This window comes from Labeo rohita, chromosome 15 (assembly GCF_022985175.1).
Source record: "Labeo rohita strain BAU-BD-2019 chromosome 15, IGBB_LRoh.1.0, whole genome shotgun sequence".
Taxonomy (NCBI): Eukaryota; Metazoa; Chordata; class Actinopteri; order Cypriniformes; family Cyprinidae; genus Labeo; species Labeo rohita.
The window spans coordinates 29464589-29491933 of NC_066883.1; the positions used below are offsets into that span (position 1 = coordinate 29464589).

General features: G+C 34.0%; 1 protein-coding gene across 4 annotated transcripts; it reads right to left on the minus strand.

The window, feature by feature from the left end:
• Positions 1-15284: 15284 nt before the first annotated feature.
• Positions 15285-27136, minus strand: lsr (lipolysis stimulated lipoprotein receptor). 4 transcript variants are annotated; one of them, XM_051129980.1, is made up of 11 exons: positions 26954-27136; positions 25166-25492; positions 24806-24925; positions 23018-23074; positions 21705-21851; positions 20262-20450; positions 20112-20162; positions 19252-19365; positions 18617-18902; positions 17493-17958; positions 15285-16046 (listed from the first exon to the last, which is right to left on the minus strand). In XM_051129980.1, the coding sequence occupies exons 1-11, from the start codon at positions 26991-26993 to the stop codon at positions 16011-16013; spliced, it is 1833 nt and encodes a 610-aa protein (XP_050985937.1). In that variant the 5' UTR covers positions 26994-27136; the 3' UTR covers positions 15285-16010. The 4 variants fall into 4 exon arrangements, with proteins under 4 accessions (XP_050985937.1, XP_050985936.1, XP_050985939.1 ...); XM_051129979.1 differs by having other exon boundaries at positions 19237-19365; XM_051129982.1 differs by lacking the exon at positions 23018-23074.
• Positions 27137-27345: the final 209 nt, after the last annotated feature.

Genomic DNA, 27345 nt, shown 5'->3' on the forward strand with positions numbered 1-27345 from the left:
TTCCTGAAATATTTCACAGAAAAATACAGTATTTTCTTATAATGACTGTTGAATCCTATCAACCCTGACAGTATTTTACAGTGCATTTTATAACAGTTGAAGCCTTCCGGAAATGGCTCATTAAACAAACATCCCCAACAGCCTTTTTATTCTTGTTAATCATAACCGAGTAATTACAATGACACCAGCTGTTCCAGAAAAACAGAACTAATTTATATGCCCATCACACAAGATCTAAGAGGCAGCAAACTGCTGTTGCTTGGAACTGAAACCCCTGGCAGCACGCGTTAGAGAGGATGAAGCAATTCCCAAGCCAAACAAACAGACCATTCATACTCCACAAACAAGCCTTGAACCATCCAGGACACTTGCCTCATACCAGATCCAGACTCCAGGCTTGGGCTCTCCTGAAGGGGACGAACAGCTCTCTCGGCTCCTGGTTCTGGTTCTTCAAAGTCCTCCTGCTCCTCGTCCTTCCTCAGAGGTGCGGGAATGGGGGGAAAAGACAAAGAGGGAGGGCGACGGAGAAAGACAGATAAGGAGAGGAGAGGATAGAGACTTTTAGCTACGTATAAGCTGGGCAAATGTGCGCCGTGGGCAGCCTTGAATATGCAGACATTTCCCTCAGTGCATTCTTCTTCTCTAGCCCACATCGTACATTCCTCTCCATGACATCTCTCCTTTCTACCCTGGTCAAACCCTCTCCTTCCAGCCTGTCTGGGCAACACTGTTCCTCATGGATTTTAGGTATATTTCTGCTATGGGTCAGATGATACCATTGTGAATGAGTTTGGAATGGTTTCAGCTCCATGTAGGCTTACATCCTGTGAACTGGCTGGAATTCATCTTCACATGACTCACTTTATGAGCTAAATCTATCTATCTATATATATATATATATATGTATATATATTTCTCCATTGCAGTTCATTTTAACTCAACATGAAATCATAATGAACCCTATTTATTTCTTAATGCACATTCCATGTCTTAATGTGAAAGTCAACGTCACTTACAGGCCAGTGGATATGTTAACGTATAGTCGTTGTGTTAGCAAACTCGCATTCAGTCTGGCTCTGTTAGTGTATGCATGTGGATTTTAAATAAATAAATGCTTTTTTTCAGCAAGGACATATTACATCAACCAAAAAAAGACTGATAAACTATTTATTATTTTACAAAAGATTTTTTCCCCCCAAATATATGCTGTTTTTTTGGAGTTTCTATTCCTGAAAGATTCCTGGAAAAATATTATTTATTTATTTAATGCTTGTTTGTTTTAGCATCAAATTAGCACATTAGAATGATTTCTGTGGGATGATGTAATACTGCAGACTGGAATAATGATGCTGAAAATTCAGCTTTTCCATCACACGAATAATAATAATAATAAAAAAAAACTTACCAACCACAAGGACATATTAAATTATCCAAAAAAAGACTGATAAAATATTTATAATTTTACAAAATTTACCAAATAAATGCTGTTATTTTGACGTTTGATTCCCAAACAAATATTATAATTATAATTAATATTATTTAGCATCAAATCGGCATATTAGAATGATTTCTAAAGAATCATGTGATACTGAAGACTGGAATAATGATGTTGAAAAAATTCAGCTTTTCCATCACAGGAATAAATTTACATTTTAAATTTAGTGAGCATAAGAGACTTTTTTTCCCAAAAAACAAACAAACTAAAAATCTTACCAACCACAAGGACATATTAAATCAAGCAAAAAAAGACTGGTAAAATATTTATAATTTTACAAAAGTTTTTCTTTCTAAATAAATGCTGTTATTTTGAAGTTTCTATTCCTGAAAGATTCCCGAAAAAATATTTTTATTTTATTTTTAGCATCAAAATAGCATATTAGAATGATTTCTGAAGGATCATGTGATACTGGAATAATGAATAAATTACATTATTATATAAATTAAATTACATTTTAATATATTTTCAAATAGAAAAAAAGTTACTTTAAATTGAACAAACAAACAAAAAATCTTACCAGCCGCAAGGACATAATAAATCAGCCAAAAAACAAAAGACTGCAAAAAAAATATTTATTTTACAAAAGTTTTTTTTTTTTTTTTTTTTTTTTTTTTTTTTTTAAATAAATGCTGTTATTTTGAAGTTTCTATTCCTGAAAGATTCCTGAAAAAATATTAGTATTATTTTATTTTAAATATTTATTTTTTGAAGCATCAAATTAGCATATTACAATTTTTTCTGAGGGATCATGTGATACTGAAGTCTGGAATAATAAATAAATTACATTTTAATATATTAATATATCAATATATTTTCAAATAGAAAAAAATGACTTTAAACTGAACAAACAAACAAACATACAAAAAATCTTACCAGCCGCAAGGACATAGTAAATCAACCAAAAAAAAAGACTGCAAAAAATATTTATTTTACAACAGTTTTGTTTTTTTGTTTTTTTTTAATAAATACTGTTATTTTGAAGTTTCTATTCCTGAAAGGTTCCTAAAAAAATTTTATTATTTTATTTTAAATATTTATTTTTTTAAGCATCAAATTAGCATAAAATAATGATTTCTGAATGATCATGTGATACTGGAATAATGATACTGAAAATTCAGCTTTTCCATCACAGGAATAAATTACATTTTAAAATAGTTTCAGACAGAAAAAAGTTATTTTACATTATAGTAATATTTCACATTCTTACAGTTTTACTTTTTGATCAAATAAATGTAGCCTCAGTAAGCATTAGAGACTTTTGTTTTTTTCAAAAAAACTAACAAAAACAATCTTACCAACCTCAAACTCAAAGTAATATACAGTAAATCTCACTTCACACAATTCAATCACTTCTCAATGAATAAAATCATGTCTCACCCAAAATGAAGCAAAAGTAAAATAAGCTTGATTGACAGTTAATCTGACCAATCATTTCGCAGAATCTGCCATTTTGTCCGACAAACAAACCAGACAGACGTCTGTGGGCTTGAACTTGAAAAATAGTACATATTGACGTCTCACCACGGTTGAAACTAGATACTTTCTGATGCTCATTTCATGTTTATTTCATGCTACAACTAATAAAGTTTTTGCAAAGTGTCAATTACTAGCCAAGGTCAAAGAATCTCACCCCCAACCTTTATAATGGTATTGTCGACCCAGTTTGTGTGTCCAAGTTTATTTAGAATTGTTAGAAAAATTTTGTTTGGTTGAAATCAGAATACTATGTGATGGAGATTTGCCATGGGGACTCCCATAGTTGATGGAGGGGGCCGTGCAGAACGAATGCACAACAGGGAGCCTGTGTGAAATAAAGACGTACGACATGCCACAGCACCCCACACACACTGTGAAGCACCACCTCCCATTTAATACACACACACACACACACACACACATGAATAGCATAGCACATGCCAACACACTTAAATTGCAATGTGTGTCTTACATCAGTAAAGCAGCTGAATGACCTTTCTATGCTACTGCATCCCTCACTCAATGAAAAGTTTGTGTTTGAGTGTCTGTGAGTGAGGGAGTGAGAAATCTGTCTAATATTAAAGAGCAGTTTGTTTATCCCAAACCATGTGCTACTGGAGCCATGATGTACAGCACTGTCTCGTGCTTCCAATGGGCTGCTTGAAATATAAGTGGGAGTCGGAAACAGCTATCAGCCAACTAGAAAATTATAGACTACTATAAAAACAAAAATCTGTGTCTTCTCTATTTTGTACTTATTATTATTACTACTACTATATTGTTATAATAATTTTTTTTTATTATTATACATATTATATATAACATTTTCATTATATAATTTTTTTAATGATATATTTAATGTTTTTTATTTGATTGAAACAATTTAAAAATATTAATAATGATGATGATGATGATGATGATTATATAATATTCTTTTCATAATTTAAATGATCAAAATGAATCAAATCAATAAAGAAATATTCCCATTGTATTGTATTTATTGTTATTATTATTACTATTAGAAACAGTGTTTTTTGTAATTAAACCAATCAATAAAATATATATTACGTATACTATAAATATATTGCTTTTGTACTGTAAAATAAAATATGTAAATAGGGCTGCACGATTACTCGCACGATGTCGTGAGGCGCGTTTAGTCAATGAAGCCGGTACTTTGATTAGTAGTAAAGCTCCATCACGTGCGTTCAGTACACAGAGCAAGTAATACACAGAGCCGTAAAGCACTGACAAGCTACGCCAAATCGTGCGCAAAATCGAATTCGATTTTGAGCGCGATTTTGGTGTAGCTTGTCAGTGCTTTACGGCTCTGTGTATTACCTGCCGCTCCAGCTGAACGCACGTGATGGAGCTTTACTACTAATCAAAGTACCGGCTTCATTGACTAAACGCGCCTCACGACATTGTGCGATTAATCGTGCAGCCCTATATGTAAATAATAGCAATAATAATAATAATAATATTTCCTATTTTGCAATATTATACAACATTAATACTATTACTACTACTACTGCTAATTATTATTACTAATACTAATATAATAATTACAATAATAATAATTATTATAATAATAATAATTACTTTTATTATTTTATTATTATTAAAATACTGTTTTATTATTTAAAATGTTTTAATGATGTTTTTAATGTTTTAATGTTTTTAATAATGTAAAATAAAAAGAATATTTAATAATAATGACACATATTTTAAATTACAAAATTGAAGCAAATCAATAAACAAATATTATTTATACTATAATTTATACTATAAAATATGTAAATAATAGCAATAATAATAATAATAATTCCTATTTTGTATCACCACATAAAAGCATTAATACTACTACTACTATAATAATAATAATAATAAATATTGTTATTTTGTAGTTAAACCAATCAATAAAAAATATATTTCTTATGCTGTAAATATATTGTGTTTGTACTGTAAAATAAAATATGTAAATAATTAATAATAAGAAAGAAAAAGAAGAAATATTGTTATTTTGTAATTAAACCAATAATATATATATATATATATATATTACTTATGCGAGAAATATATTGCTTTTTCTATTGTAAAATAAAATGTTTAATAATGTAATAATAACAATTTTTCAAATTATTTAAAATGTTTTATTCATGTTTTTAATGTTTATTTAATTGAAACAAAACAATTAAGAAATATAACCATTGTATTTATTATTATTACTACTACTACTACTAATAGTTATTTTGCAATCAAAACAATCAATAAAAATATTACTATTATTTATTGTATAAATATATTGTTGTTGTACTGCAAAATATGATGATAATAATAATAATAATAATAATTCCATCTTTTTTTCTTAGGTTGGAAAATACAGAAATCCGCATATATACAGAAAAATCCCATCCGTGCACCATTTAAAGGTGACGTAAGTATACTGCAAATCATAAATTTAATAAATTATACTGTAAACAATACCCTGTATACTGTAAATTCTACACAGTATACTGTAAACTATAAACTGAAAGCTGACGCCTAATTGTATGCATGCAGTATTGCACAAAAGCGAATCAGTATGAGCAATTCGCTGAATAATTTACTCAACATCCAAAAGAGTCCAGTAACACGGCGGTTAGTGAAATGAGTGTTATTCTGCAGGTCATGTGACCTTAAAATGGCCGCCCCCATGAGGCAACCCGCTCCATGTAAAATATGTTTTCATTAGACCACTGATATTTACAGTTTTCATCAAAACATTTTCTGCATTAGTTTATGTATAACTGAAGTAATGAACATAATTGAGTGTTATTAACTTATGTATTTTAAATGAAGAAAAATGACGTACTGCGCCTTTAAACATCACTCAAGTCTTTAACCGGCTCTGTATAAATGTGCACCTTGCGCTATAGATCTCTTCAGAACAGGTCTGTTCACAGCATGCTCTTCTGTCAGCCTGTGACGCGCCCTGCATCCATAAGCCTGGGCGCCCTCTAAATTTACCAGAGGAGCAGATGGTGGTAAAAAACAGGACTGCTGGCCCTCCCACACTGTTTGCTGTATAAGCGAGTATGGCTGAGAGTGTTTATAAATGTGCACTTGGTAGGGCATATTCTCAGTAGCTTGCATAATTTCAGTGGGAGGGATTACAAACGCCTGTGAGTCAAAACACACAATATACTAAGATAAAACTGTCAGCATCATCACCAGGAGATCATTTCAGTTTGGAGTAACAACTTTGGGATAATTAATAAAGCTCTCAACAGAGCTCACGCAGCTCGCAGATTAGCGAGTCAATAATGCATAAATGGCTAAAGTAAGAAGCAATCCATCGATGAGTCAGATCGTAAATGTCGCTCAGATTCAAAATGATCCAGTTCGGGTATGTGTAAAATTTCAGAAAGCAGCCCACCCACAGCCAGGACCCACAAGCGCGCTGCCAGGATGGGGGATGCTAATTGTCAAAATGTCCGCTGCTTGTAACAATATCCTGTTGCGTTATTAAGTTTACCTGAATCAGAAGTGCTGCCATCCACAAAATTCAAAAATGGGAAGACTCTCTATTGAAGCTTTTGAATGAAATGCATATTTTTTATTGTTTTGTTATTTTTTAATGGTATGTCTATGTATTATTATGTGTATGTGTATATAAATAGATATATATTAATTAGTAAATTATTATATTATATTATAAGTAAATAAATTTTGTTATATTAAAAAATTATATATATATACTTACACACATATATACATCTATATATTATATAAATATACAAAATTATTTTTTTGCACACACACACACACACACACACAAACACACACACACATATATATATGTATATAATATAATAATAAAGTTACTTTTGTTTGATTAAATTACATTTATTTTTTATTAATTTATAAATTTATGTTTTATTAAATTTAATTATGAATTCATTAATAGATATCTATTTTTGTGTGTACATATATATTTAATATATATTTAATTTAAAATAAAACAAATATTAATCATTTTATTCATATAATGTATGTATATATATACATAAAAAAATATAAAAAATACTTTACTAAAAAATAAAAATTATACACATTTTAATGTACTATATATACATGTGTGTGTGTGTCATTTTAAATAAAACAAAAGTAATATTCATTATTTTATATAAAACAATAGTAATAGTATATATAAATACACAGATATGTAGTAATAAATAATTTACTTTTGTCTTATTAGCAAAAAAAAAAAAATTACTTTTGTTTTATTTAAAAGACAAGTAATATGAATTATTATTTATATATATATATATATATATATATTTTTTTTTTTTTAATTTTTAAATTAATTTTTAATTTTAAATTTAATTTAAATTCATATAAAATAATTACTACATTTTTAAAAACTTTATTACATAAAATCAATAAAAATTATATAGTAAAATATAGTAAACATCACCAGATAATAAAAAGTAAATAAAACTGGATTTAATAGAATATATACTTGCATAAATAAACATAACAATTGTGCCTTCTAGATAAATATTCCACAGCCATAGGGGCAGATGGCAGTCTCAGTAGTCTACCTTCACTACATAGCAGCTTCCTGTCCACGATTCAGACTGTGAAGACAGAGGCCCCGGTCCAATTTAGTAGGCTAGGCCGTCCCACCCTCTTTGGGGAAAATCCATGCTAATCCACTGAAGTTACTCCTCAATTTTCAAAACAGTTTTTGATTCCCAATGCCATCATTTACATGCATGTCATGCAGCATCATAACACTTCAATTTACAAAGAACACTGCAACCCAAAATCTGTTCAATAATAAGAGCATCTAGAAGACATAAAGCATATAAGACTCAAGGAAACAGATTATTAAAGTTTATCCTTGACTATTGGGCATGAAACAATCCAACAGAGTATAAGAGCATCTTGTACTATATTACATGGTCTTTATGTCATCATTCGCTTACTGACTCTCCACTCCATAAAAACACCCCAAGCTCCATGAATTTAATCAACAACCCAGATAACATCTTCAAAATTAAGCAAAATCAACTCTGCTAAAATTGTCAGCAATAAACAAAAGCTGTTGTTCCATAGCAAAGTATGCTTATGAGTAATCCGGAACAAATCCAACATCACGCCACTCTGCTGCTGACCTACAGTGGGATGTGATGAAGCCCCACTACGTCGTTCAAGTGAGTGATTGAGGTGTTTGGCAGGAAAATGTTGGCACAGCATGACACATAACCATGCATGACTGAACCATTATTCCCTCCACTTCTGTACCTGAGCAACTCTTTTTACATCACATTTTTGTTATCGTCATGACAATCTTTGAAGTACAACAACAGCCTTGATTTACTTCTCTAGTTTCGCTATATATCCAATATACTCTTACAAACTTAACTATGCACCAAAACACATTTGAAATACCCCATATAGTCACATCTAACATAACTGACAACAATAAAACCACCTAAAATGATCTGAAATGCAATAAGACTCACCAATCTAACGTTTCCAGACCTTCTCGCCTCAAATCAAGCATTAATCAGCAGAGAAAAACCGTAGCATGACAAACACTCACAATGACACGCACACATACGGATGGGACGGAGGCCTCTGTTGCTACCTTCTGTACCATGCTCCAGGCGGGGCGGGCTGGACGGGGGGAGGAGGAGGAGGAGGAGGTGGGCTCGTTTCTCTTCTCCTTTCAACTCCTCCGTTCTATATGAAAATGTCAGAGGCTCAGAGCAGGGAGCATTGTTCTGTCCACTCAGGCCATTCATAAACGGACACCCACTCTGCTCAACCCACAATGCACTGCACTGTTCCTCCTGGCCAAGAGCGCATGGATATGGCAGCGTTCATAGCCTAGGTCAATGCAACCGAGAATGAAGATGCCCCCACATGCGAGTATGCATCATTGACACTGGATGACATGAGAGGAATGCAAGCATTTACATTAGACAGCCGCTTGGAGAGGGACATAAAGCGGTTCTTTGAAATGCATTGTTAATCAAAGAACTATAAAAATAAAAAAAAAAAAAAGGTTATTTAGTGGAATCTACAGTTTCAGGACGAATCTTTAAAATCCATGAGCATCTGCATTCCACAAATGATTCTACATAGTGAAAAAAGTTCTTTTTAAGATGTTCTCCATACTAAGTAAAAATTGTACTTTTAAGACTTGTTCTTTGGGAAACCAAAAGTAGTTCTTCTATAGACACTTTTGGTTTCTTTATTTTTAAACGTGTAAACCTAATAAGCCTAATGTTGTAATCATAGTTTAGATCTTAATTTGCATTTACAGTTCAGTGAACATCCATTAAGCGATTCCATTAGAAGGTTCTTCAGATTATTAAAATGTTCTTCACACTAAAAAAATTCATTGTTTACTGAAGCTTGTTAGGGAACCCAAAATGGTTCTTCTGAAGCACTGCAGCTAAAAACCCTTGTTGGAAACTTGATTAATTGCAAAAGAGAACCCAGAACTCAAAATGTTGATCTGAAGAACATTTAAGAGTTAAAACCTTTAAAAGAACTTTTGAATTCAAATGTAACATCATGAACATTCCATCTCCAAAACCATTCCATAAGTAATTCAAGAGTCATATAAGGCAAAAATGGCTCTTAACAAAAAGTTGGGTCTTCATAAACCACTGTAGAACCTCTAAAGATAGTTCCTTGGATGTTCTTTTTTTTTTTTTTTTATCTTCTAATCAACATATTGGTTTCTAAGATCTTGAAGGCATCAGCGCAAAGATGGAACCAAAAAAACTGAATCTGTCTTCCACAAACTTTTTGGTTCACTCTTAAAAATAGTTGAAAAAAAAAAAAAAAAAAAAAAAAACCCTGCAGTGATACCATAGAAGAACCATTTTTGGTTCCCAAAAGAACTTTCAGTAAACAGTTCCTAAAAGAACCACAAAGAACATTTTTAAAATCTAAAGAATGTTGATCTGAAGAACATTACAAAGTTCTAAAAATAATTAAAATAACTTTTGAATTCAGATGTAACATCAAGAACATTCCATCTCCAAAACCATTCCATAAGTAACTCAAGAACCATAAAAGGCAAAAATGGCTTTTAACAAGAAGTTGGGCCTTTATAAACCACTGTAGAACCTTTAAAAACAGTTCACTGGATGTTCTTGAGATCACATTTTAAGTTCTTCTAATAAACATTTCGGCTTCTAATAACTTGAAAGCACCAATGCACAGATGGAACTAGAAAACTGAATCTGGCTTCCACAAACTTTTTGGTTCACTCTTAAAAATAAAGGTTCCAAAAGGGTGTTTTTGCACCTTTGAGTAAATAGTTTTTAAAAGAACCCTTTTGAAGAACATTTTAAAAATCTAAAGAACCTTTTCTGCATTAGAAAGGTTCCATAGATGTTCAAGGTCCTTCATAGAACCATTGATGACAACAAAGAACCTTTATTTTTAAGAGTGTATAGAATTGCGGATAAAACCCTTGCTAAAACCCAAAATTCTGATCTAAAGAACATTTAACAGATCTAATGAACATCAAACCTTTAAAATAGAACATCAAGAACATTCCATCTTCAAAAAACATCCTTGGATGTTCTTGAGATCATTTTAAGGTCTTCTAATCAACATATTGTCTACTAAGATCTTGAAAGCCTCAGTGCATTGAATCTGGCTTCCACAAACTTTTTGGTTCACTAAAAATAAAGGTGATGCCATAGAAGAACTATTTTTGGTTCCCCAAAGAACCTTTCAGTAAACAGTTCCTAAAAGAACATTTTGAAAAACATTTTAAAAAATCTAAAGAACCTTTTTCAACTAAGAACCTTTTCTGTATTTGAAAGGTTCCGTGGATGTTCAAGGTGCTTTATAGAACCATTGGTGCCAATTAAGAATCTTTATTTTTAAGAGTGTTCTACCTACAAAAGCTACTTTACTATTAACCACTGCACATCACCGAAAACAGAGAAATATGTGATTGAAGTCACATTTAACTTAACAGAAACTCAAACACAACTGAGGGCCTTGAGTTGTCATTTCCAAGCTTAAAGTAATTTAGTAAACAGCATTGCGTCCAACTGTCTTGATGAAAACACACTGTTCCAGTTATTCCAGTTACAACAGTAGACCAGAGAAATAAGTCAATCAGAATAGACGTAAATGCTCCAGAGCCTCGACAAACACCACACACACACTCCTGCCCCTCGTGCTTCTGTACATAGTGGCTATTGTTTAGGCCGTCCCGGGGAGAGAACAGAACGGCCAGGCTGGAGCCTGACACCGCACAACACAGGGAAGTCGATGCGCACAGCTAATTGTCTTAAAAATCACAACAATCACCCATTCACACTTCCCATTTCACTGCCTTTCTCGTGGATGTTACATTCATAATTAAGCACTAATGTACAGGAGGATGTGAGTGTGAAAATACTTGAGATTAAAGGTTACCAACATTCATCAAAATATCTTCTTTTATGTTCCACAGAAGAAATAAAAGCATACAGGTTTGGGATGACATAACAGTGAATAAATGATGACAATTTTTATTTTGGGATGGTGAAGTGAATGTCAAACTCACCCTCATGTCATTTCAAACCTGTATGAGTTTCTTTCATATGTTAAACATAAAAGAAGATATTATGAAAATGCTGGTAATCAAACAGTTGATGGTCCCCATTGACTTCCATAGTATTTATTTCGCTATTTATTTATTACTATAGAAGTCAGTGGTGACCAGCAATTGGTTGGTTTATCAAAATATCTTCTTTTGTGTTCAGAACGACACTTATACAAGTTTGGAACAACATTAGGGTGAGTTAATGATAACAAAAAAAAAATCATTTTTTGGGGGAACTATTCCTTTAATGCAATTAAGGGGCCATTCAGAAAGCATTTTTGCTTTAAAAAAATGTGAAAAGTGGGCAGTGGAATGAGGAGAAAAACAAGGCCTCGAGAAGCATTTTTTAAAAAAAAGTTGAACTGATTTTTAACTTTAGCACTGCATTTTTAGAATGCAGTGTCACGTGCAAAACTCACCAAAAGACATGAGCGTAGTGATCGAACACATCCACGTAGCATGTGTTCACATAAAAAAAAAAAAACAATGGAAAAGTAGTGCAGCAGAATGGAAGAACGTTCTGTCTGAACGAGCCATAATGAATACATATCTAAGATGCATTAATTGCATTATATATGTATATATACACTACCAGTCAAAAGTTTTTGAACAGTATAATTCAAAAATGTTTTTTTTTTAAATCTCTTCTGCTCACCAAGCCTGCATTTATTTGATCCAAAATACAGCAAAAGCAGCAATACTGTAAAAATATTTTTACTATTTAAAATACCTGCTTTGTATTTAAATATATTTTAAAATGTAATTTATTCCTGTGATCAAAGCTACATTTTCAGCATCAATACTCAAGTCTTCAGTGTCACATGATCCTTCAAAATCATTCTAATATGCTGATTTGCTGTTCAAGAAACATTTCTTATTATCAATGTTGAACAGTTGTGTAGATTTTTCAGGAATTTTTAATAAAAAGAATATTCAAAAGAACAGCATTTAGCTGAAATAGAAAGCTTTTGTAACATTATACACTACCATACTAGTCTTACACCCACATGAGTCAGGCTTTTCCTCATTAATGCTGTATCTATGATCACACTACACTACACCAGTCACACACCGGCCCACAGCAGGCCTCTGGTTCGAGCCATGAGGTCAGCGTGCCTGGAGGCCTGAGCTCTCGCCCTGCTGTAGATATGGGGTGAGGGCACTCAGAGAGCACTGAGGGGAAAAAAAGGATTCATTGTCCTCCTATTGTCTTTGGGGAGACGGACAGTATAGATGGTTTGTGACACAACAGAAAGGTAGAGGAGAATGGGACACGAGGAGTCATGGAACAGGGTGACTCTGACGGCAATTAATGACTCCTGTCTGAAACAGGGTCAGAATTAGAGACCTAAAACAATGAGGATGGTGGATAAAGATACTATCACACCATCACAGATGCCCGTTTTAATGGAATATTTACTCAAATCGAATAAAAGCACAGCAGGAAATATTGATCATGAGTAACTAGGATTATCATAATCTCCATTGTTTTCAAGCATGTTTGCACAACTTCATAAAAGAAAACAGTGCGTTGACAACCAAGCCTTGCGTAGAATCAACACAAACTGATGCATTTTAAAACATCAATCCATATATTTTTCATAACGCTCATTATGGACAAGCCTAGTGAGCTCAAAATCTGTTTAGAGACTTAATCCACACTTAAAGATGACAGTGCATTAGATAAATATCAAACCAAATGGTATCTACAAATAAAGTCACTTTTAGCTATTTTCAGTGGATGCATGAAGTTCACACAGGTGTCCTAACAAAGTAATCGCATTAATTATAAACAAGTGCCATGAACAGTACTTAATTTTGAACAGTAAGATCTTTTGCTGAAAGTGTAGGCCTAATGCTGTATTTCTTTAAAGCAAACACCATTTGGTTTAAAATCTACAACAAAGACATCGGTGCATGATTAAGTGTGGGTCAAGTGCACAAATGCTTTTGCAAAGCATGAAATGCTATTCATTAATAGTATACAAGTGCACAAACACACTAGAAATTGCAAATAAGGCAGCTGGCACTGAGAGTAATGGGTCATACAGTTAATATTGTGCACTTGGACAAGTGCAAATGCCAGATGACAACACATTTCACATCTCCAGAAACTATTGGACATTCATCCACAGTGGGGTTTGATTCACTGGCAGGTAGCCAAGAGAGAAACTGGCAAACATTATAATCCTACTTTAGAGATGAAATCATTTGTATGACCAAAAACATGAGATCTCGATTCATTTTACTGGTTTAGACACATAATTATTTTGAGAATAAACATACTTCTCTGATATATAATCTGATGCTTAGATATATGCAACAATAACCAAATAACCAAGCAGCTTGTGTTTTAAAAAAAGTGGATTTCGTAAAGTTAAACAATAACATAAGTAATACATAATTTAACTTTTAATAAAAAAAATAGAAAAATAAATAAATATTAAATTAATTAAAATGAATTGTAGTATAAAAAAAAAAAAAAAAAATCTACTTAATTGTAAAATGTCAAATACACATTCTAACATTTCTTGACCCCACGTATGGCTGCTGTTAAAAAGATCAGGCTTACCTTATCAGACGTTCTTCAGTGTAAACAAGCAGACAGAATGCCGATAACTCAAGAGCAATGCCAGTCTCTTTTCCTATTGAATCACAAACCCTCCCACCCTGCCTCTCTTTCTCTCTCTCTGCCACCCCTCTCTATCTGATGGCATGTGCCACTGACACATGATTGTTATTGTGGTTTCACATTAGCACTCTGATTAGTAATGCCTCAGTTTTACAAATAGAAAAACACCACTGCAGCAAACTGAATCACTACAAGTGTTACTGTATTTCAAATAGAAACTATTTGCAAGAATGATCATTTAGTGAGTTATTCTAGCCTGTTTTACTAAATCTCATACCTCAAGTCGTTGCTGTTCTACTCTTCTTCTTTATATCGGTGGGATTGAATATGCTTCTCACGCAGCGTTAACACTCAACCCTGCAATGTAATAGTTAGAGAAAACCGTTTATTACTCAGATGTTTTGAACAAGACCACCTGAGTACAAAGAGATGTGTTTTTAAACAGCTGTCTGAACTGTGGGGGTCTGCTGCCCTTTTGCTGATGCTGATTCTTAAGTAGCTCTCACCTAACGTCCTGACTATCTGAAGGAATGGCTGCTTTAAGACACCAGATGGATGAAAGCTTCGATGGCTACCTCTCCGCTGTGATCTTGGCAGGCCACCAACGTTGGATTTCAGAAAGTACGTCTCACTCTGAGACAGAGGCAGTTGTTGGCCCTTCTTCTCCATCTGGGTTAGAGAAGATGCTTTTTCTGTTAAACCCACTAGGCAGCACAAGAAAACCTAAAAGAAAGCAGTCTTGTATATACGTATTAATTAAAACGGTGGCTTCTAGTACGTAATGACAGCAATGCACAGGACCAATGACTCTAAACTGGCTGTTAAAACAAGAACAGGTTATGACATTGAAAGCATATTCATATTGCAAACATACAAATGAAACACCTCAGCTCAGTGCTAAAAAAAAAAAAAAAAAAAAAAAAAAAAAAAAGTTTTCACATGCATATGATTTTAGCATGTACATGGATAGTAAACTGCCATCTAGTGGTCAATTCAAAAACACCAAACAATATAAAAACAAAAAAAAAAAAGTCACATCTGATGCATAACAAGACAAAAATAAATACAATAGAAAAGTTTTATTGAAAAACTGGCTGTACAAAAATAGCAAAATAACAAACCACTGTATGACCAAATTTTGAGATTAGAGTATTACACATACTGTATGTATAAAAAAAAAGCAAATTAAAAAGAATAGCACACTCAGGGGTATTTCATACAAGTTATTGCATTTGTAAAATGTAAATGTGCATTAAAAAAGAATAAAAGTACAACATTATATAATCACCCACTTATGCCTCAGACCACAGGCACAGTAATAGAATTCAGTCCATACAAAGATCGCTTCTTTATGTTACATTAAAATAATTAAAAATCAATACCTGAAAACTCGAAAGGCTCTACTGTTCATATTTTTTCATGATGCAAATGAAAACCTTTTAAAAGTCTATTAAAATACAGAACTAGACTTATTTACACACAGTAAAAACTACTGCTGATGAGTGTCACAGCATTTATATTTTTTGAGTACTTGCTGTTGGGAGGAACAAAACCATAAAAAGTTCATCAGCTGTTTCATGTTTATACACAAGTCTGCATTTTAGTAAAATAATCTGAACTATTTGTGGCTTAATCATTAAAATATCCCATAAAAATTCAAAACATCTGAATATAAACACAAATTCCTCTCAGCATTCAAGCCACAACACATACATAAGTGACAAAAGGGCAGGGGAAACACACACAGTTGCATCACTGACACACAAACGCACATCATTTCCACCTGAATGTCACACCACCAGACTTTCTCTGCTCACAGCTCCATTCTAGACAGAGAAAACATAGCAGAACTTTGTATTAGCATAAAAAATATAACATGACGGAATATTAAAGCACTGTATCTTTATGTGCTGAGCTTAACTTAGCATTGACAAAGAAAAAAGATCTGCAGAATTTCCACAGTGGGGAAAATGTCTACAAAAATAGAAGAATGTTTTACTTTCATTACTTTTTACAATGTTTTCACTAAAGATGGAAGCTTGTTTTAATCATGGTAGCATGACCCAGTTTTTTCCCAGCAGGGCCCTTGACCCCTGACTTACTGAACTCTGCACCGAGACAGATAGTGTAAAATAGCTAACTAAGTAACTGACTAACTAAATACAATTTTGCGGTTGGTGGTCTCCCTTGAGCTGCCAATATCCCATGTGTTGTTTAGGATACTTGTTTCTTTATTGTATCACTGCTCCACCATGCTTTTTGAATATTTTAACATTTTGCACCAATATTCTTACTCATATTTATTAATGTATACACCATTACATATATTGAATGAATTCAATATTGTCATTAAATATTGTTTACATACTATTCTAAAACAAATTATGTATTGTCCTATGAAAAAAAAAACTGATCAGTTGCACTATGCTGTAATTTAATTTCGGAATTTAATGTAATTTCAACTCAACCAGGTAAAAATTTATTTATATATTATATATTTTAGTGTTTATATACCATTCAGTGTTATTATAGTTAACTGAAACAAAAAATATATAATTTGTTACTTGAAATAAAATAAAATAAAATAAAATACAAATAAACTGATTCAAAACATAAAAATTATTAACAGTATTAATAATAGTATCTCAGCCCTGATAATAACAACACCGATACTATTATAACATTTTTTAGAAATAGTCTTATTTTCATAATTTTCATTTTTATGTTAATTTTGATTAAGTTTTATTAATTTTGCTATGCGTTTTTGTCATTTTAATTAGTTTTTTTTTGGCCTTAATTAATCTTCATTTCAGTTTTAGTAATTTGGCAACACTTTATAAGAAAGTTACATTAGCTAATAATGTTAACTATGATATATAATCTTAATACTAAAATTGACACCAATACTATTAGAAGATTTATTAGAAATTATTTTTATGTTAATTTTGATTTAAGTTTTAGTCATTTTTGTGCTTTTGTCATTTTAAATAGGGTTTTTAAAAAATATTTTTCAGTTAAGCTTTAATTCATCTTTATTTCGGTTTTAATCATTCTAGTACTTGAGTTTAATTACTTGAGCTGTCATGGCATAATTTTCAAATTTTTGTTCAAAATGTTTTGTTTTTCCAATCAAATACTGATATTTAATTGATTTTTAATACGTTTAGTTTTAGTTAACAACAGTGATAGAAACTTGTAGTTTATTTGATATTAAAGACCAGCTTGACAAACCTGTAAATTTTAATAAACACTGTGGAATCTGGCTCTCTTACCTTTTTTAAGTTGCTCTTCTTGGACGACGCCAAACTGTCAGTGTCCTCAACATAGGGAGGAGGAGGAGGTGGGAAGTTGCTATGGTTTCCATGGCGATTAGGGTTTCCTGAGGGCGGGGCAAGCGGCAGAGGTGGCGGTCCGCCGTGTGGCCCCCTGTAGCGGTCAGAACGGTCGCTCTCGCTGTCGAGTCGCTCGCGGCTGCGGCCTCTCTGCTGCTCGCCCAGCTTCTTCTTCTCCATAGCTTCCCTCAGGAAGCTGTCATCATATGCGTCCCGACCTCCACGGCCACGATTCCGCTCCAGATCCGTCAGGTCATCACGACTACGGCTGCGTCGGCCCTGGAAGCCGGCCCCACGGAACGAGTCTCCACGCCGAGGACGAGCGTCAGGAGAGTAATCACGACGGCGACGGTCATCATAGACACGGTCGTATCCTCGTCCACTGCTGCTCCACTCGTCATCCGAACTGGATGAAGGAAAGTCAAGGGTTAAGAAGGACTTAATGCATTATATTTGACGTATCATGAAAATCTGACTTTTTCCATGTTTAAGTGCTATAATTGGGTCCCCAGTGCATCTACCAACCCAGAAAACCTGAAAAAGGACAACCCAGTAACCAAGCATGTGAAAAAACAAGCAGCTCAGATTTCACACTGTGATGTACAAAGGGGATCTTATTATAATAATACTGTTTTTGTAACTCATGTGTTTTTAATGTAAACTCGTGTGTATTTGACAGTTTAAGCACAATATGACATGAAAGAGAACTTAGTTTAAAATGCATGTTTTCAGCACGATAGACATGATAATTAAAACCAAATAGATGTTTTTTACTAGCAGAGTATCTAAGATACAAGCTGTAAAGGCACAGTCCGATTCAGTAACAGGAAGCGGGTAGCAGCAGCTCATTTGCATTTAAAGAGACATGCACCAAAACAGTGTTCTTCTGTTATCACTTAAAATATGCATTTTCAAAATAATATAATAAATAATCTGTGGGATATTTTGAGCTGAAACGTCACAGACACATTCTGGGGACAACTGAGACTTATATTACATATTGTAAAAAGGGGCATATTGTGTCTCCTTTAATTTTGCTAATTCAATACGATTCAGTAACTCACCCTCTGCCGCCTCTAGCCCCACCGTCTCGGCGTGAGGGTGGATAGTCATCTCTATCTCTGTAATTGCGGCTAATATCATCCAAATTTTCCATGGAGCGTGCACGTCCTCTATAGTCAGGTCCCCGTCTGGGCTCGTCCCGTCGGGCATGCTGAGAGACGCTGCTTATGGTGCTCATGTTTTCATCCACATCATCGTACACCGTGGTAAGCTGAGGCGGTCTGGCCCGACCACGATTTCGAGAGTCTGGACCGTCGTGAAGTGAGCTGACCTCGCTCATACCATCCACTGGAGGACAGATGGGAAAAACAGAATAAGACCAAAACAGTAGGAATAGGTTTTAAAAGACTAAACACCTACAAATCACCCCCAACCTTGGAAAAACAGAGAATCTACAGGAAACAGAGTTTCAACTGAGTTTGTTTCCTTTAGATTGCCTGTGGACTTTTACACACCCAAGTAGGACATGTTTGTGAATTCCTAATCCTGTCATAAACTGGTTGATTTAAATGCTTTTCATTAAGGATCTTGATCCAGGAACATGTCCTACGTAAGTCATGTCAAGCACCACTTCCAAACCCAACCCTCAGAGTGAAAGATAGTGCCCATCTCCAGAACTCACGACGACTGTATTTGCCTGGAGCGTTCACTGGGCGACTTGGGTCGAGGTTGGCCAGTTCTCGCTCCATGTAGTAAAGCACCCGAGTTGGGTTTCCATCTTGGTCGGCCTGAACACGGTATCCACTACGGGCTGAAAAGATACCAACATCAGATGTAAAACAGAATTTTTCAAAGGGATGAATTCACTTAAAGGAGAAGTTCACTTCCAGAACAAAAAGTCAGTACTTCTGCAGCGATGTAGGACGATTTTGAAGTTGGAGGAGAAAATGAGATGGGAGTTTTTCGACATACCCCCAAATGTCTTGAACCGAAATACACAGAGTTCACGCAGAGCTAGACAAGATGAGCATTTGAGGCTAAACAGTATATAAATTGTCAATTAGAAAATGACCTATCTTTTCACAAGATGAGACCCTTCTTCCTCAGCTGGGATCGTTAAGAGTCCTTTGAAGCTGCATTTAAACTGCATTTTGGAAATTCAAACTCGCAGGCACCATAAGCCCACTATAATGGAGAGAATCCTGAAATGTTTCCCTCAAAAAAACAATTTCTTATCGACTGAAGAAAAAAAGACATGAACATCTTGGACGACAAGGGGGTGAGTAAATTATCTGTAAACTTTTGTTCTGAAAGTGAACTTTTCCTTCAAATATGTTATAGATCAGGAGTGCCCAAACTTGGTCCTGCAGGCCGGTGTCCTGCAGCAGAGTTTAGCTCTAACCCCAATTAGACACACCTGTACCAGCTACTTCCAAGCAGGTGTGTTGAGGCAAGTTGGAGCTAAACTCTGCAGGACATGGGCCCTCCAGGAACGAGTTTGGGTACCCCTGTTTTAGATGGTTCAATATAGTAACGTAATGAAGATCTCTTGCTTACTTCCTCCACTATCGTGGTCTTGCAGGAGCGGCACTTGAGATCCATGACCAACTGTAGCGGGAGAAACAAATAATCGACCAATTACATTTATTGAAGTAAAAGCAATGTTGTTAAACTGCTGTTTTTAAGGCAAAGAGAGGACGAGTCTACCTGAGCTGGCTCCATCAAAGTCTCTGCCATAGCCATTGGAAGGATGACCAGCGACGCCCACTGGCATAGGGAGCATGGGTATGCCCGGTGCAGCTCCATAAGCTGGCTGGCCGTACATGCTTGGGGCGTAGACAGTGGCTGCGTACTGACTGGGGACACCAGACTTTACCATTTTTCCAGCTTCATACACTGCAAAGAAGTTAATTTAGCACAATTATTAATTTAAAACAACAATACCATTACATTCATGTTAAAGTGCCCCTATTATGCCATTTTTAAGATTCCTAATATGTTTTGGAAGTCTCCCACAATACGTTTACATGCATGCATGCAAGGTCAAAAAAACACTTTCATTTTCTCAAAATATGCATTCAATATAACCTCATTTTCCAACGATACTCAAACGATCCGTTTGAAGCAGTTCTAAGATTCAGTCTCTCTAAACCCTCCTTTCTGTGAATCTACTCTGCTCTGATTGGTCAGATGGTTCAGTCTGTTGTGATTGGTCTACTGCGTACAGCATGTGTCAGAAATGATACGCCCATTGCCATAGTTCCGTAGTTCAGGGTACTGAGTCATCTTTCAAGAGCAAGTGTTTTGCGAATCACGCACTGAACTTCCCAAGATTAGAGAAGCAGAGAAGTAAAAAAAATATATGATATTTAGGCAAAATGTTTAGCAAATTTTTATAAATTCAACTATTATTTTATCTTCTGGACTATATGTAAATGTCTTTTATGTGAAATATCTTACTCGGGTCAGTACTAAATAAAAAAAATAACATGTTTCAACTGTACGTTACACACTGCATGAAAGGCAATATTGGAAATGGCATAAAAGGGGCACTGGATATGGAGGCTTCTCTTTACATATAGTATAATAATAATACTTTTAACATTTTGATTAATTCAACATAATATGTAATTAACATACATTATAGTAATTACAAAGCAGCTTTACAGAAATTATCAGTAATTTTCTGTAAAGCTGCTTTGCAACAATTTGTATCGTGAAAAGCGCTATACAACTAAACTTGAACTGAACTGAACTGAATTATATATTTTTAAACCAACTGAAAATTCTAATGAAAAATTTTAATTAGAATATTTACTACTAACTGGAGAAAACTAAAACTGAACTAAAAACTAAAAACTTAACTAAAGCTAAAGCAAAAATTAATTAAACCTAAAAAGGAATTATAACTGTAAAAAAAAAAAAAAAAAAAAACTAATAAATGTCAAAAACAAATAGCAAACTTACTGAAAATTAAACTAAAATTAAAACTTTAAAAATAAGAGCCAAAATAAATTAATAAAACCTACAATAACATATAAATAATATGAAAATAACACTGACCAATTTTTACTGGGTTACTTTCATCCTTCCTAAACAGGGCATTGTTGGCTAAAAGGGGAAATGGAATTAAATGCATTGTGGACTTACGTGCACGGGGACAGCAGCAGCGCTCCGGGCAGCAGGGGCAGCTGACGTAACAGCAGCAGGTGTGAGGGCAACACTGACACCAGCAGATACCAATCAGGAGCAACAGTAGCAGAAAACCCAGGACCACCAACACCACTAACAACCAGTCTGGAGAAGAACAAAAAACAGTGAACAATTTGGGGAAATAGGCAAACGTCTTGCATCAGACACTAAACAGAAGTATGAGGGCATTAAACAGAAAAGATTGAAAATAAAAACGTGTAAATGCAATATTGGCTTTGTTTCATGAGATTATATTTCCATTTCATCACTTATTTTGGTACTTTCCCCCTCATCCCTAAAATGTCATGAGATGGGTGCATTCATCTTCATGTGTGCACATGCCTGTCAGTTCACCAAGCGAAAATTAAAAAAAAAAAAAAAAAAAAAAAAAAAAAAAAAAAAAAAATGTATTTGACACACATAAAGAAAAACCAGCCGGACAGGTTTTGCCTCACAATACTCTGCCAGGGCTTGATTCCAGCATGCACCAAAACAACATCCTACATGCACAGACACAACATGACTCATGTGCGAAAGCAGATCTCAGAAACTATTCCACAATCTGATGGACAAAAACAAACCATCAAAATAAAACCCAATAGTTTTCCAGTTGAGATCATCATTTGTTCAATCTCAAACAAATTACAGGTTTATGCAAATCTAAGTGTGCAATAATGAACAGTCAGATGACTAACTGTAAACTGCCCCGCTTTTTTGCATGACGCTTACTAAATAAATAAATTAATGGATCCTTAATATTGTTTTGAGCTGAAATTGGTTTATTGTGTGAGTAGAAAGAGGTTGTGGAGTGATGACAGAGATATGAAACTGGATATGAAACTGCTGTTTCAGGCATTATGCACAGATATTTAACCACAGAATGCCAATAAGAAATAAGAAGTCAAATACGTTGCATGATAATTAGCAACTGCCATCATTCGGAGTGCAAAACATACCTAATTTGACACAAATTTAAAAAAGGCTGTGACAGAAGTACAGCTCATTCAAAAGGTTGTATTGTAAAAATGTTTTATCGACTGGACGCTCAAGGACACAACGTTCAGGGACACACCACCACAACATTTTGAACACACTGTTCTTCCATCACATCGCCACTTTGTTTATGCAGCAAAAAATCTTCTCCTCTAAGATCTATAGTTGTTGTTTTTCTAGTCTAAGGCTTTAATGAAAAAGACCCGACTGTGGCTGGTGAAGGATTCAAGCTTAGCTCCAAACTGAACCAGGCCTCTAGAAAGAAGCACTTATTCTACCTTCCATGATCAGTAAATCAATGCCAGGCAGCAGGTCTGTAGTATTTGACTTTCTCTCTGTGAAAGAAAGACAAAGCCATAATTACTGAAAAAGGCCTTACGGCATTGGCCCAAAGAGAAAACAAACTGGCCTTTTAGTTAATATAATGACTTCGCTACTTCTACTGCTGCTATTATTACTAATATTAGCATTTATCAATATTTTATTGCTTTCTTTGACATTAAAGAAATAAACTTCAATCCTTCACCAGCAAACAGTGAACCTCCAAGCAGAGACCACAAAACCAGTCTTAAGTAGCATGAGTATATTTGTAGCAATAGCTAAAAATACATTGCATGGGTCAAAATTATCATTAGCATATTAAGTAAAGATCATGTTCCATAAAGATATTTCGTACATTTCCAACCATAAATTTATCAAAACCTAATTTTTGATTAGTAATATGCATTGCTAAGAACTTTATTTGGACAACTTTAAAGGCAACTTTCTTAATATTTTTTTTTGCGCACCCTCAGATTACAGATTTTCAAGTATCTCGGCCAAAAACTGTCCTATTCTAACAAACCATACATTAATGAAAAGCTTAATTATTCAGCTTTCACAAAATTGACCCTTATGACTGGGTTTGAGGTCAGTGGTCACATATATACTGCCGTTCAAAGGTTTGCGATCAGTACGATTTTTTATGTTTTTTTTTTTTTTTAAAGAAGTTTCTTATGCTCATCAAGGCTGCATTTATTTGATCAAAAACTCAGAAAAACTGTAATATTGTGAAATATTTTTTCAATGTAAAATAAGTGTTTTCTATGTGATTATATTTTTAAAATTTAATTTATTCCTGTGATGCAAAGCTGAATTTTCAGCATCATTACTCCAGTCTTCAGTGTCACATGATCCTTCAGAAATCATTCTAATATGCTGATTTATTGTTGAACAGTTGTGCTGCTTAATAATTTGTTGAAACCTGTGATAGTTTTAGAAGTCTTTAATAAATAAAAAGGTAAAAAGAACAACATTTATTTAAAATAGAAATGTAACAATTATAAACTACCATTTAAAGGTTTGTGGTCAGCAAATATTTATTCTTTCTTTTTTTGAAAGAAATTAACACTTTTATTCACCAAGGATGTGCTAAACTGACAAATAAACAATTGATTGATAGCAAAGACTTATATTGTTAGATAAAATTTCGATTTCGAATAATTGTTGCGCTTTTTAACTTTTTGTTCATCAAAGAATCCTGAAAAAAAGAATCACAGGTTATAAAAAAATATTAAGCAGCACAACTGTTTCTAACATTGATAACAAATCAACATATTAGAATGATATCTGAAGTGTCATGTCACACTGAAGACTGGAGTAATGGCTGATGAAAATTCAGCTTTGCGTCACAGGACGAAATTATTTTTTTTATAAATATATTAAAATAATAATAAAAAAACATTTATTTTAAACTGTAATAATTTTTCACAATATTACTATTTTTTCTGTATTTTTGATCAAGTAAACAAACTTTTAAATGGCAGCATATCATTTAAAAATATGTATCACAAACACAATAATTACACAAAAAAAAAAAAAAAAAAAAAAAAAAAAATCACCAACAATTTTTTTAAGAGATCAAACACAGCCGTAATTCCTCACATATGCAAAGACCCACCAAACACAACAAAATCCAAACAAGTGATTTTGTGATTGAGTTTGTGAGAAAAAAAAAAAAAAAAAAATCACACACTGAAATGTTTGGGTGTCCATCAATGCGAGTTTGTGAAAAGGTATACACTTACCAAGCACAATGAGCTCTGTATAACACTCGCCATTCCCTGAAAGGTCCTGGGCTGAGGCGACATTACAGACGTACACGCCGCTGTCACCCCACGCCGTCTGAACAATGCTAAGGTCCGCCTCTATATATTTTAGAAAACATAAAATAGTTGACAATTTAGAGGTATTCAAATCATATAATAAATTTGATTTAACATATTTGAAGTCTTTATGGGAGATTAAATGCAGCCAGGCAAAACCTAGCACAGCCTTTACAGGTCTTTACAATTATACAAATTATACATGTATATATATAAAATATGAATAAAAAACAAATATTAAATAAATAAATAACATACTTTTATAATGTAAAGTCAACTTACTATCTGTTATGCTGATCTGACGGCCCTGGTACTCATTCCCAAGCGTGACGGCCGTTTGTTTCGAAGCCACTATGCGAACGGTCCTGGCGCTGTCCGCACACTCAATGTTGGGGTTGTAGTTTGGGTTGGACTGAGCGATGGCATTGTCCGCACTGCTGGGGTTTAACGCAGCTTGGATCGGGTCTCTGCAGTAGGACTTGTATTTCCAGGTGATCAACGGCGGGGTTGTAGCCGTGGTACTGAAATCACAGCGCAGCGTGACCGGCTGGAATAATATGACCACGTATCGTGGATAAGGACAGACCACATTGATGGCTGTGGTGAAGCCTATGGGAGAGAAAACACATTTGAATATAACAGTATCCACAAATAAATGAAACACAGGGAGATTTACGATATCCTAGACAGGAATTAGGAATACAGTGGAGATCAAATACCATCCAGACTAGACTAAAAGTCGTTTCATGTAACAACAAAGACTCAAACCACTCAAAAGACAGCATAGTGCATTAAAAGGCTCTGTAAAAAGTATTTCTTAAACACAAGGGAACAGATTATAATAAACCAGGTGAACCACATAAAAACAGATTTTTAGTCTATTCAAATAATAAACCGACTCCTCTTAGGCTTAAACCTGTTGAAAGTGTTTTGAATGCTCAGGAAGCAAGCGGTCCACTTGAAAAAGATCTTTCAATCAATTAAATGACTAGTTTTTCACCAGTGAGTCATGATAATAGCTGTGTTTAAATCTTCATTCTAGCTGTCAAAGTCAGGAGAGAGGCTGTATTTATTTGCACTAAGAGACTAAAATCGCAATAAACGTTCAGTGCTGAATACAAGTTAAAATTATAAACAACAGCTGCTCGAATCTGAAAAGTATCATTTTAGAAAAAAATTCTGAATTAGAACAGTATTTTTATAATTGGTTTAAACACTTTTGAGGAAGAAAATATCTCATCATACACAACTCTCTGAGGATTATAGTTATATTAGGAAGTACTGCTAGCTGTAAACAAAAAGTGTGACAGTGCATGCCTGACTAATACACATATTCCTGTTGTTAGACCTGAAAGGAAAAGGAAAACCCTTAACATACAGGCCAAAGAACAATAGTCTTTCACAGAAGCTACAATTAAACTGTCTTTTCAAGCAAAACTGTTTAATAATACCTTGAAAACCGATACAATGACAGGCCTCTAAAAAGCCCTTCATTTCAAAAACACTCCAAAAGGCCTTTTTGAGCACTGTTAGGGATTACTAAGAAAGGGTATACAAACATTTTTCACACATGTGACATCACATTATGACATCAGTTTGTATGTTAGTGTTAGTTTTCAAAGAGTTTATCACAGAATGTGACTCATAATGTCTGACCGAAACTATTTCCGTGTGAATACGACATGAGCACCTCCCACACAATCCACATTACTTATTCCCTTAACAACAAACACCATGCACTTAAGCAACACCAATATGAATCACAACCATCCAAGTGGAACCATTGCACAATGTGTAAATACCTGAGGTATACATCAAAACGGATTTGTAGCCTTTTTGTACTCATATCTGATATTTAGATACAGGTTTTAGCACGATTATAGCCTTTGCATACTTATTTTAGTAAATTATTTGACAAATCCTATATGTACTAATAGGCTCACATGGCCTTCATGAATTCTAGCGCTGTAATAACATAAAATATGATACTCTGTTGATATTTCTCCATACACATACGTTAACTGACAAAGAAGTGAAAACAAAACTGCATTAGCGTAACAATGCCCTTACCTGTGAACAACAAGAGGGTAAAGATTATACCCTGCGACATATCTTCTCAAATTCTTTTAAAACATATGAGCTTTAAACTTTAACTTCTTCAAAAGTATGTAAGAAATTCCAAATAAGTGTCGCTAAAGCAGCTGTTTGTTCTTACGCAGGTGCGCCTTCCGTTTCCTACTGCAGTTAAGTATGAAAGTGTAACCCGAAACTCAGGTGAGATCGGCTGGGCCACTGCATGCAAAATGCGGTTTAATCATAGGGGTCTAAAACCGAACAATACTTTGCGTGTTTAAAAATATTTAGTCTTATACATTTCTTATACTTCTTGAACAATACTATAGGATATTGTGGAACAGTATTATGTTACTGCACATCCGGTTTGACGAGATTAACTCAAAACG

Bases quoted from the DNA above. Each gene is read 5' to 3' on its own strand.
- lsr (XM_051129979.1), bottom strand. From the start codon at position 26,993: ATGTCGCAGGGTATAATCTTTACCCTCTTGTTGTTCACAG. The intron at 20,163-20,261 runs GTAGACTCGTCC...CTCCCGCTACAG, and splicing joins CTTTGATGGAGCCAGCTCAG to TTGGTCATGGATCTCAAGTG. The intron at 16,047-17,492 runs GTAAGAGAGCCA...TTCTCTGTCTAG, and splicing joins AGAAGAGCAACTTAAAAAAG to AATGGAGCTGTGAGCAGAGA.